The 12149-nt window shown below is 43.7% G+C and overlaps 2 protein-coding genes across 9 annotated transcripts in view; one reads left to right on the forward strand and one right to left on the reverse strand.

The window, feature by feature from the left end:
- Window positions 1–12149, reverse strand: part of adgrl3.1 (adhesion G protein-coupled receptor L3.1) — a 100453-nt gene that overhangs the window by 85813 nt on the left and 2491 nt on the right. For 6 of the 8 annotated variants that reach the window (XM_048265991.1, XM_048265910.1, XM_048265843.1 and 3 more), the window contains exon 1: window positions 5684–6151. The exons of 1 other annotated variant lie outside the window; for it this stretch is intronic. The gene's annotated coding sequence lies outside the window, so the exon portion shown is untranslated. Of the gene's footprint in view, window positions 1–5683; window positions 6152–12149 lie in introns of those variants that run through there. One more of the 8 variants, XM_048265489.1, reaches the window with a different exon arrangement.
- si:dkey-92j12.5 (multiple PDZ domain protein) overlaps window positions 6666–12149 on the forward strand; it is a 32145-nt gene continuing 26661 nt past the window's right edge. Inside the window, exons 1-7 of the mRNA XM_048265299.1 lie at window positions 6666–6877; window positions 7958–8037; window positions 8461–8642; window positions 9868–10044; window positions 10389–10525; window positions 10851–11061; window positions 11780–11902. Of these exons, the coding sequence (XP_048121256.1) occupies window positions 8022–8037; window positions 8461–8642; window positions 9868–10044; window positions 10389–10525; window positions 10851–11061; window positions 11780–11902 (846 nt within the window). The 5' untranslated portion in view covers window positions 6666–6877; window positions 7958–8021. The remainder of the gene's footprint in view (window positions 6878–7957; window positions 8038–8460; window positions 8643–9867; window positions 10045–10388; window positions 10526–10850; window positions 11062–11779; window positions 11903–12149) is intronic.

Raw genomic sequence — 12149 nt, forward strand, 5'->3', positions numbered from 1 at the left:
GCCATCGGCAAGAGAGAAAGAGGGGTAGAAAGAAAGAATGAAAGAAAGAAAGAGTGAATGAGAGAGGAGAGAATAAAGAGAAAGACAGAGAGAGCACCGAAAAAGTACAAACAGATTCAGACAGACAGTCCAACGGACCAGTAAAGAGCCTCGTTTCCCTTTCTGATGTGACTATGAAGTCTGAAATCAATTAAAGCTGGTGAGGACATGAGGGGGCCTGCTCCCACGCCTCCGTCAGGCAGAGGTCTGACTCCTCCGCCAGAGCGAGTGGAAGAGGAGGAGAGGCTGTAGGAGGCAGGGTGGTACCTCAGCTCCCCCTCATCTCCAAGCAAAGATGGCAGCAGCCTGGACTTGGACTGCGTTTACCACCCAGAGTATTTGCTCCTGACGCAGATGTAACATCGGTGCCAACATAAACAGCCAGCTGAATAATTCACTTAATTCTCTTGGGACGGGGTGTCTAAAGTTAATATCTAAACCACATTTCTAAACTATGCGTTTAGGTTATTGTTGCCCTGACAGATTTAATAAACACATGAGATGCACATGAGGCATTGGTGTGTGTCGTCTAGCCATGCGTAAAATTAAAGAGTCATATCTGTGGCTAGTGCATAAATCGCAGACAGGATACACAGGCTTCACGAAGAAAGGGACATTTTTGACAACAGGAGTAATTGAACCACTGGCCCCATTGGAAACCAGTCATCTGTGTAGAGACAACCAGGGCAACATGTAGCAGAAGGACAACCCTGACCAACAGAGAACATCCATCAACGTTAGAGGATTAATGACTTGCAATACAAAAAAAGAAAATACATGAATAGCAAGGCAGTCTTTTCTTATAAAAGAAAAAAAGAATAGGGAGGAAAAAAAACTTTTGTTCTCATCGCTGGCCTGCCTTCCTCTGTCTGCGTGGAATATTCTAGGCGAACAGGGGGCCATTACTGCCGAAAACACAGAAAACAGATGGCTGTCAGCGAGTATTTATGCATGAGGAATGATTGCGACTGCCAGGAAAACAATACCACAAGGGGCTCCGAGAGAAGACAGCTGAAAGGAGCAATCACGGCCAAGGGCTCTTCAGTGTGAGCCGGTTACTCTGCACATGTGCAGCTTGCCCAAGACGTCTATATTCAATTCAGTTATAAAAACAACAGCAATAACTAAAGACAATAATGTGAAGCGTTGAAAATCATTAACTCCCGACACACAAAGAGACAGAGAGGGAGCCAGCAAGAGAACACTCCAGAAAGCCAGGGAATTCGAGGATGGTCACAAAGCTAAATAGATAATGAAACGTATTACGGAGAGAGTGATTTTAAAAATGTCAGTCTCTACTCCCTGAGGTGAAGGAGAGATGACCGAGGTTGGGAGGGAGGGACAATCCCATTGGTGCTCACAGAGGCGAAAGGACAAAGTTTTCCAATTGATTTGGACAAACTCAGCCAAGCCATGCCAAGGGAAGAACAATCAATCACCGAAGTCCTTTGGCTTTTTTGTGACGATTAAAACTCATGAGGCACTGCCCCAGATCTGACACAGTGTGTCTTCTCATAATCTAAACAGGTCGAAAGAGACAGACATGCACATACAAATTTAGATTTATTAAATTTCGATCATGATGCTTTTATGAAGATCTAATGTTAGTGGGATGGCACCACTTTAACTAGTGTAACCTGATAGACACACACACACACACACACACACACACTCACACACACACACACACAAACACACACAAACCAAAAAACTCAAGACTGAGGCACATAATATGCATCACCAAACCACCCAAGACAAATAACACAGGTAAACATTTCTACTAGATATTTCTTAACGCTGACTGGTGGTGCTTCATCATAATAACAGCATAGGCCGGCACTGCAGGCTTGTTATTATCTCCCTCTTTATTTCAGAACCTGGTCGATCAGCAGGGATCAATCCTACATTCCAAGGCGCACCCAGATGCATCTCTCACAGCAGCCCAGTGAACACATGTTGACTTTCTCTTCTACACTGTAGGCTTAATTTGTGATGGAAAGAGTCAATGGTAGTAAAACACCTTAAAGTAATTTTGCTTTTATTAAAAAAGACTCAATCTCAAGTGTAGAAATTCATAGTTTCTCTTTAAGCAGAAATCAACAAGAACGATGACTACTTCACAAATAACTAAATCTGTAATGCTGTTTCTGGAATGCAGCTATTTAGTTGGGATATGGGAAAGGAAATTAAAAAATCCAGTGCAATTCCCTCATATGAATACTCTACTGTCAATACTGTCAGTAGTCAGTACATTACTACCAGCCCTCCAAAAATAATTTCTTCATTCAAATCAAATCCACACTTGCTTCCCCCATATGGATGCTGTAATCGCAAAGCAGCCATCAGTGCCAGCGTCTGAGGAGCCGTCCATTCATCAGGAACTCAGTCCAGTCCGTGTCAGTGCAGCAACACCAACAGCCTGAGTGCTGTGAGAAAGGGAGGGAAAACACAGCCCCGCAGGTACTAATGCATGTGATGACAGCACAGATCCCAACACAGATACCAACATGCCTGCCTCCTACACCGGATCACCTCAAACAATGGAGCATGTTCCCATCTCAGTCCACTTGTTAGCGTGCGCACTCTGAAGCAGCCGAGCGCTGCCGTCTTGTGATCAGAGGTGCGCCAACGACGGAAGATCACAGGTGCCGTATGTTTGTGCCACGCGGCTGACGTTTAAAAATGAATTAAACATCACAAACTTCACAGCGGCGCTCACATACTCTTCCACACAGGTAGAGTTGCGCTGACAACTTCTAATGGAGCCTTCCACTCCTCAAATGGTAACTAGTCAAGCAATAAATCCATTCCAGCTCTCTATGTGTAATGACAGCTGCCTGCAATCAGAAAATGGCTCCTGGCAAAAATAAGCATAAAGTAAACACACTGCTTTCAGAGAGGGTTCAAAACAGCTCTGTTGGTAATGATCTGTTGTAACTGTGCATGCTACAAAAGTAGCTCTCTTTCATGACACTATTCCACCAGTCCAGCACCTAGGCGCCACTAGACAATCCACTTCAAAATTAGCCCAGTGACTCAGATTATGCTCTTAAACTAATAAACAGACTCATTTTGTTTGTGCTATACACATAGATATCCACTCAATACAATAGTACAATACAAAACCTCAGGAAAAACCCCCATGCTCTATAAACAGTTCGGATCATGTGCATTTTGTCATCCCTTTCTGTATTTCCCCAAATCAGATCTGGAGATTAGGGCTCAGCCCATCTACAGCACGCACGGGAGTCTGGAGTGTAAACAACAGCATTGTATGCAGCACAGTGACGTTATGCCTGTTGTTCCCCAAACCTTGTTGAGTGACACACCGTATCCCATTATATAACCAAGGCACCAATGGAAGACCCAGTATAAACCAAAATGTAGCCAAAATATCGTGCTATGTAAAGAGTTCTCCTTCGTGGACGTTCAAAGTGTGCTGCAGTGGATGATGACCTCAGTCCTGAGTGGATGCTCAGTGTCCCTGAGCCCATTGCATCACACAGGCAGTGACTCAAACCGCCACATTCATGTGTACCATAAAACAGTTTTTCCTTAAGGTGACAGGCATTGTGCGCAAAGCTCTTTCCTCTCTCCGGTGGTGCTGTAGAATGGCAGGGCGCTCCTCCTTATGAGGCATGCCAGGGAGCATTGTGAATAATTTCCTGCCGAGTTCTAAAAAAAATCTGTGAACCTTTCAACAGTCCATTGAATCAGAGTGGCTGTGGCCGAGGGGGCATTCATCATGAAACACTGTGGTGAAGATAAAGTGATAAAAGTTTTAAGTACAATCAAATAAAGCAACATGCCTTTCCTCACCTGGCAAAGCGAGAAGAAAAAAATAAAAATGTCCTTGGGCTGGCATTTTGTGGCTAAACAGCTGGGCCAAGCTGTGTGTGCTTGAAATTGCATGGAAGTGTAGTGTAGTGTAGTGTAGGGTGTGTGTGTGTGTGTGAGAGAGCGAGTGTGTGTGTGTGTGAGAGAGAGAGAGAGAGAGAGAAAGAGAGACTTACAATATGTAAACAGAGTATATACTTGGAACAGCAGTATTTCAGTTCCCTAGTTACTCTCTTGCTCTTCTCCCAAGACAGAGACAGCTGTGCCTGAGCCCCTGGTTCCATATTCAAAGCAAAAAGTAGACTTACATCAACTTCAACAGACTAAGTTGTGCTTGGATCAGTGGACATTGTTGGGTTTGGCCAACACATCTTTCCTCCATGTAAACAACAAGCCTTCATCAAACTACAGTTTGCAAACAATGACTAGCATTCCCTAAATGCTAGTTTATTATAAGACACACATTTGTTTCCCACAGAGGCTGAACCAGCATCCAGACTCTCTCCTGTTGTGCTTTCCCTATTAAGTCTGACAGATGCAATTCTGCTACTAATTGTATATGAAGATACTTACGTTTAGGCAGTCCAAGTGTAGCTCATTTGGTCAACAGACATTTGTACAAAACAATATGGGAGACTACCTCAACAGTCAAAGGAAAAGAGATGACTGTAACCCAATACTGTCACTGACAGGTCTTTAGCCCGAAACCTGTATCTACTGTAGTTCCGTCTGTGGTTACCAACCTCCATGAATACTATCTTACCTCAAACCATGAGGTAGTCTGTGAATCACCGATTATCTGACTGACTTGGTATGGCAGATCAAATCTGGCAAGCAATTGATTGACTTTTAATGAGAAGGACGCCATGGGCTATGATGGATTACGATTGCTTAAGTTAGAAACAGTAATAAATTGATTATAAGATTTAATTAATTCAACCTTTAAGGGATATCATTTATTAGTCACAGACAGACAGAATACTGGAAATGAATATCTGCAAAGCCTACAAGTAAGGCAATGTGCTACATTACAGTGGAGGTAAACACAGGGAGAGCACTGGACATATAGGCCACATGCATTACTTTGATCCCAGTAGTCAAAATATATCTAGGCCTATATTTAAGAAGAACAAGTACCACATTTCACCAACAAATCATCGTTATTGCCGTTAGTGTTAATGTTGTTCAAAGTCAAGGACACTGTAGACTACAACTGTGGTACTGCTTTAGAGGAGGTGGCTACTTTGTCATGCAATTCTCTCCATTTTTTCCGTGCCATCAGAAGCGGCCCTCTGATAAGGACACATGCCTCTCTCTAAATCTGAATACAGATGTTGAGACTGTTGTCATGTAAAGGGTGTACTGCGAAAAGGAAAAATGCCTGAAGTCACTGAGAACCTGCAACCCTCCCCATCCATGGACAACATTCCGCAGCGTCGGCCAACTCTATTATCTTGAATCATTCTTTCTTTCAAAATGAATTAACGCAATGATTCCATTACAAGGGAGGCTGAGAAGCAGTCGCTTGATGACAAAATGGACTAACTGAGCGACACCCATTAGAAAACCACACACGATAGACCGAAAGGCATCAGCCATGCTTCGGTACTTCACACACAGACAACGATATGATTTAGCGTGTCAAATGCCCTAAACATTCTTATCAGGTAGCTATCTTCGCCAATGCGTATCACAAACAAGGATGCAGCTGTCATGAAGCGCAATGTCTATTAATTACGTCGTTGCACAAATAAGCTATGAATTAAATGGCAATATATATATGAAAACATAAAAAACGCTGTCTTACCTTACCACATCTCATTACCGCAGCAATGATCGCGTGCAGATCCCTCCATTGAAACCGCGGCGGATGGCCTCGAAATTGCTATTTACTCCGGTTGCGATATAAGTCCTCCGGTAGAATATCAATTAAAATGGGTTGAAAATAATAGGGTATGATGACAGTATTTGACTATTCGCGTCAAGATGCTATTTCTTCTAATTACTCCAGTTTTCGGCCATTAACACGCTGTGATGTTATAAGTGAAATATGGAATATCCTTCGCCCGTTAGAAAATGAGCGTCAGATAAACTGGAAGCTAGTTATTTTGTATCCAAATCACCCTTACAATAGCGGAAAAAGCACGTCGGCATCATAGATCTTGAACTCGGCAGTGGCCGAACGCATTTATCCTCGCAGGTGTCTTCAAAACGTCCACGCGTGGAGGACCCCGATCTGCCTGCGAAAGAATGCGCTGAGAGAAAATGACAAGCCAATTTGGAAGTACAGTGCTGTCTGATGCAGCGAAGGAGGGGACTGAGGGCTGAAATGGTACTCGACTAGTCAACATTTCAAGAGCTGGAGCTCCATCTAGCAACGAAAGCATGCCTAGGCCTTAGACTCACACTATGGCATGCTTAGGCTAACGACGAGCCTTACGAGTCATTTTAGTCTGCACAACACACCCACAACCTATCATCATGTTATGGAATTTCCATCGTATTCTAATTAAACTAATTTCCAACCAAAATAATATTCTTCAAACGCTAGGGTAGGCTACGACTAATATAGGCCTATTAAAATGTATAGCCTAGGACTATGCTATTTCGGAAGGTCGTGCAAAATACCACTCCATTAAACATATTAGGAGAAGTATTATCAAGATTATTCTGTGAACGTTTATTGTAGAATTGAAGCCAATGTGAGAGACGTGGGAGGAGCGCGTTCACGTTGTGAACTAAAGGCGCAAGATTTCAGCTCTTCAGATGTGCTTTGTGGGCATGCGCTGTGGCTGTCAAGTGTCATTCATACGCTGTTCTCGCTATCGTCCTTAGAAAACCTTTGTGTTAAAAAAGTTAACGTCTTAAACTCAAACTAACTTACCTTTAGTCAATATTATGGTTTTGGTTTTGTAAGCAAATGGTATTTTTTTCTTCGACGGGTGATGTTTGAGCCCATGGGAAACCTGTTGATTGATCCAGGAAAGGAGGAGAAATGGAGGTGAGCAAAGCGGATTGGGATTCAGGACAGTAGGTGTCCACTGTCTATGTTAAAGAGTCAGGAGGCATCGGCGAGGGCACTGATTTTAAAGTGACGTATTTTTTTTAATGTGTAGGCTAATCTACTTCTCGCCATTAATATATAACCCCTACTTTCTGTCAAGTTAATCAGCCTTACTCGTGTCTCACAGGCTACCAACCCTGTTCTTCACAGTCGGGTAGCCTATAATATTTATAAATATATGGACGCTAGCTGTTTTATTCAAGCAGTTACATTTCCAGGACATTCAAATGAATGCCGGAATGTCAAGTGTAAATGGCTGTCATAATGAGTAATATCGAATAGGTAGATTTTTAGTTTTATTTGTCTATGCGTATATAGGTCCATGTGCAGGTGCATGTGTTAGCTTGAATACATGAGTTTTGAATATATTAATACGCCATATTTTAGTATATTTTATTATGTGCACGCCCAGAAGATGAGTGTTAGTGTGAACACTTGAATCAAAATGGTTGTAAGGCCATCTGTCTAAGTTCATTACTGTAGTCCATAGTTAAGGCCATTTACAGATGTTAATCCTTTAAATAAGAGCATTAGTGAACACCCAAGTACAAACAAGCTTGTTTACAGATTCTTCCTCACACTCCAGGTACCTGCCATAGCAAAGACCACGGCGTGACCCACACCCACAACATATACACAGATTACTTTAAAAGAAAGAGTGACCATATGGGGTCCTGCTATAGAGGTTGAAAATAGTCATGAATTGCCTGTGCACCATTGCCCATTGTGCATAAGTTGGCTTGTGTTCATATGTAAAGATTTGACTAGTACATAGCCTATAGTCTTGCACATCATGTAGGGGCTTCAAAAACACTATACATTTTAAATATATAGTTGACATGCAAAAATGCATGGCACACAGTGATTGTATACCCTGTATCATGATACATATTGTATCACCAGATTCTTGCCTTTACGCAGCCCCTTAGGTCATACATATTGTCTTCATAAATGTTCCATAGGTAGTGGATATCCCACACTGATAAATTATGTATTTTCTTTATAAATGTCCCATAGATAGTGAATATCCCACACTGATACATTACTGAAAGAAGATATCAAGTGTCTGGGGTCAACATTAATGGCTGACATCATGGGTAAGTCCACCAAAATAAGCATCAGTTCAAGTGTCGTATCAAGCATCACACAAACATTCACTGATACATGGCTCATTCATAACAAGCAAATTTATGCCTCAAAGACTCAGCAATCATAACACCATACCATTTAAGGCAAAGAAGTGTGAACATGCTGTTGTAGTTTCTGTTGCCATTATAGGTTTAATGGAGCTGAAAAGTGAAACTATTAATTGGATATTGATGTAAAACACCAAAGAGAATAAAATGGAAAAAGTCTAATAATGGATTTGAGTATTTTTTCTCAAGTAGATATTTTAGATTCTATCTCTGTAGGGATGTATAAAAAGAAACGCTTTCCATTTGAAGTTGCAGAGTGGATATAAAAAGCATATTTTGCAGTGTTGCTGTGTTTGTTTGTTTGTTTGTTTGTTTGTTTGTCAGATACCCAGCGTGCCCTGGCGGCGGTGGAACGTCTCCAGGCACAGCTGAAGGAGAGAGGGGAGGCGCCCACAGAGGAGAAGCTCAACCTGCTCAAGAGCGTCCTGCAGAGCCCCCTTTTCAGACAGATCCTACTCATGCAGGAGGCCAGCCAGCAGGGACCATACGCACACGGCCTCAGACAGGTCAGACACACACACACACACACACACACACACACACAGAAACATAGACACAGCCCTAGACAGATCACACACACACAGAGACAGGTCACACACACACACACACACACACACACACACACACACACACACACACACACACACACACACACAACCCAACACCCCCTACTTACACATGCACATGAGACCTGTCAGATATGCAGAGAGGCCACACACACACACACACACACACACACACACACACACACACACACACACACACACACACACACACACACACACACACACACACACACACACACACTTGTAACCGGAGGGTTGCAGGTTCGAACCCCGACCAGTAGGCACTGCTGAAGTGCCCTTAAGCAAGGCACCTAACCCCTCACTGCTCCCCCGAAAGGGGCTGTTGTTGCAGGCAGCTCACTGCCGGGGATTAGTGTGTGCTTCACCTCACTGTGTGTTCACTGTGTGCTGAGTGTGTTTTACTAATTCACGGATTGGGATAAATGCAGAGACCAAATTTCCCTCACGGGATCAAAAGAGTATATATACTTATACTTATACACACACACACACACTCTCTGTTTCCTTTTCCAAAATGAAGGACAGTCAAAATAATTTGCTGGAGATTCTGACCCCACTGATTGTTATGAAATGCCATGCTACCTGCTGACTGTCTCTTAGTGCCTACTTGAGGTTCTTCATGAAGATAGGTTGTGCCAGGTAAAGGTGAAAGGCCACTGTGTTACGGCCTCTTGCCTTTTACTAGGAGGGACATAACACTGTAATTACTCACTGCGGTAGCTAAACCGGATCTGTAATCAGCTTATCTCAGCAGCTCTGCAGCACAGAGACGAGGGGCAAACACTAGCTACAAAGTCTCCCTCCTTTTCCTGCTCTCTTTGTATCTAACTTTTCAATTCCCTTTTGTTTATTTATTGTTTTTCTTTCTATCTTGCCATGTCTGTCTTTCTCTCTGACTGTCTCGCCCTCTCTCATTTACATACACAAACAATTCCCAGGTAGCTCATTGCAGTCAATAATTCTTCATAGCTTTGACACATATGACATAACAGTCCCCCTTGAGCACCTTTCCGTTTACACTGACAGTGTGTGTGTGTGTGTGTGTGTGTGTGTGTGTGTGTGTGTTTGAGCAAATGACTTGAGATATACAGTATATTGCCATTGTCCATCTGTGCACTGATATGTTATGTATCATCTCATCCAGCAGGGCAGCAAGTTGCCCCGATCTCAGTCCATGAAGGACCCAGTCACCCAACATGCTGAGACGTGTACCCTATCGAAGCTCTCCAGGAACCACACTGGCTCCCTGGACCCTCTCCCCTCCGCTAGCGCCAGCAGAGACCAGGACGAGTTTGACTATGCCATCCGCTCTTTGGCTCAGGTGCTTCCCATAACCAACGTGCATGTCCACCCTGACAAGTGTCCCCCACAGAGCCATGTGCCGTCTCCGGTGGAAACAGATCTCTTCTGACCAATGTGAAAACATACTGAATAACTTTGTGCACATTCAGGATTACTTCACAGATAATAATAAATAGTGTGCATTGTTCTGGGATTTGTTTTCAGAGTAAAGACTAAGGACTGAGTGCCTTGCAGTGTGGTGTTCTGGGTATAATGTTAGTCGCCACAGAAATTAACCTGCATTGAGAGCATATTTACAGGGTGGTGGTGTTGGAGGCTGTAGTGTAGCTGGTTCTGTTTAAGAGAGCTATCTGTGTGTTGCAGGGTCGATATGTGGGCAGTATAGAGCTGATTAAAGGCCAGACTGGTTTGGGCTTCAGTGTGCTGGCTCTTAAAACAGAGAAGAACACAGGACTGGGCATTTTTGTGGAGGAGATCAAACCAGGCAGTGTAGCATACAGGTATGACACACACTTGCACCCACACCACAATATACATCTGATTCATTCTTTGAGCTGTTTGCAGAAGAGCAACACCATCATCGTTGGAATTATGCTGTGCATGTTTACTTGGAGAACTACCATATAAGCTTCAATACATATATCCCTGTCACTTGTGTAGGTAGGATGCTATTCAGCCCAAAGAGCAATAAATCAAGCATTGCAATCGGCAGTCATTTTCTCTCTCCCTATCTCCCTCCCTCTCTCTCCCTCTCTCACTCTTTCTGTCTCTCTCTCCCTTTCCTCCCTCTCTCTCTCTCTCTCTCTCTCTCCCTCTATCTCTCAGGGATGGTCGTCTAAAGCCGGCAGATCAGATCTTGGCAGTGGACAGGCATCTCTTTGACTCCGCCGTGTCCCAGGAGCAGGCAGTGAGAGCCATGCAGAATACTACTGACAAGGTCACGCTGACCATTGCCAGAGGACCCATCCCTCAGCTGTCCACCCCGCAGATGACCAGGACAGTCTCCCTACCCAAGGACCTCTCAGAACTCCACAATGTATGACATCTTCAACAGCTCCTTATATAGCGAGCAGACGTGTTGTAACCATCTGGTTGCTTTGCAGTGTGTCTGATGTGGTGAAACAGCTGCATTGCAGGATAAGGTTATAATAATGTATTGTTGCAATTTACTTTGATAACAGGCACTATCATGGAGGCATTATATAGACCTGGAGAGAGAGAGAGAGAGGAAGTACCACCCCAATTAATTTCAATGGCCGATGCTAGGCTAGCTACTTCAGCCAAAAATATCCCTAATTGACTGTCATCATCTTTTAAAACGGTGTCTGACGTGCCCACTTCTGGCCACATTTTCAAAAGCCACAAATTACGTCATCCATGTGGATTGGCTGATCCTCCAAGCTTGGAAACTGCCAATCTACATGGACAGCATACTCTTACGTCCCCCAGTAATGTGGCAGCTTGTTTGTGAAAATATATGGAAGTGAGCACGTCGAACGCCAATTTTAAAGGTGGTGGCCAGCTGCCACCATGATGCTAACTGGCTGAAGCTAACTCTGCAAATCCTGAACCCCTGAGCACCATGTTACAGAAAATAATAACCGTTGCAGTGTTATTAGAATAGCACTGGAAACAGTTTCAATCTAAATTGGCTCAAAGCCTGTGTGAATGCTGAGGTAAACTGAGGTAAACAGAAAGTGAGTGTTTCTTTCTAGGCCTGTCCAAACCCCCCTCTCTCTGTCTTACTCTCCCAGTTTAGGAATATCCAGGCGATTGAGCTGGAGAATGATGGCACGGGCGTGGGCTTTGGGATTGTGGAGAGCCAGAGCTCAGGCATCATGGTCAAGACCATCCTCCCCGGGGGAGTGGCTGACCGGGTAACGTGCGCCGTTTGACCTGTTTTCATGTTGTGAAGTGTAGTCCATATGTATTCATCACACAAAGTGCACATTGTACAGCCTATTGGAGCAGTCCTGAAATGTAGACTCACTCTGGCTCTGCCCAAACAAACCTTCCACAAGGATGGGACTTCTTGATTCTTGACCCCCACTGTGACCACTTGATGGCAATCCTGTCTCACTGGCTAGTGATAGCACCCAAATCCTTTGTTCACATGGGGGTGTT

This window comes from Alosa alosa, chromosome 1, assembly GCF_017589495.1.
Source record: "Alosa alosa isolate M-15738 ecotype Scorff River chromosome 1, AALO_Geno_1.1, whole genome shotgun sequence".
Lineage (NCBI taxonomy): Eukaryota > Metazoa > Chordata > Actinopteri > Clupeiformes > Clupeidae > Alosa > Alosa alosa.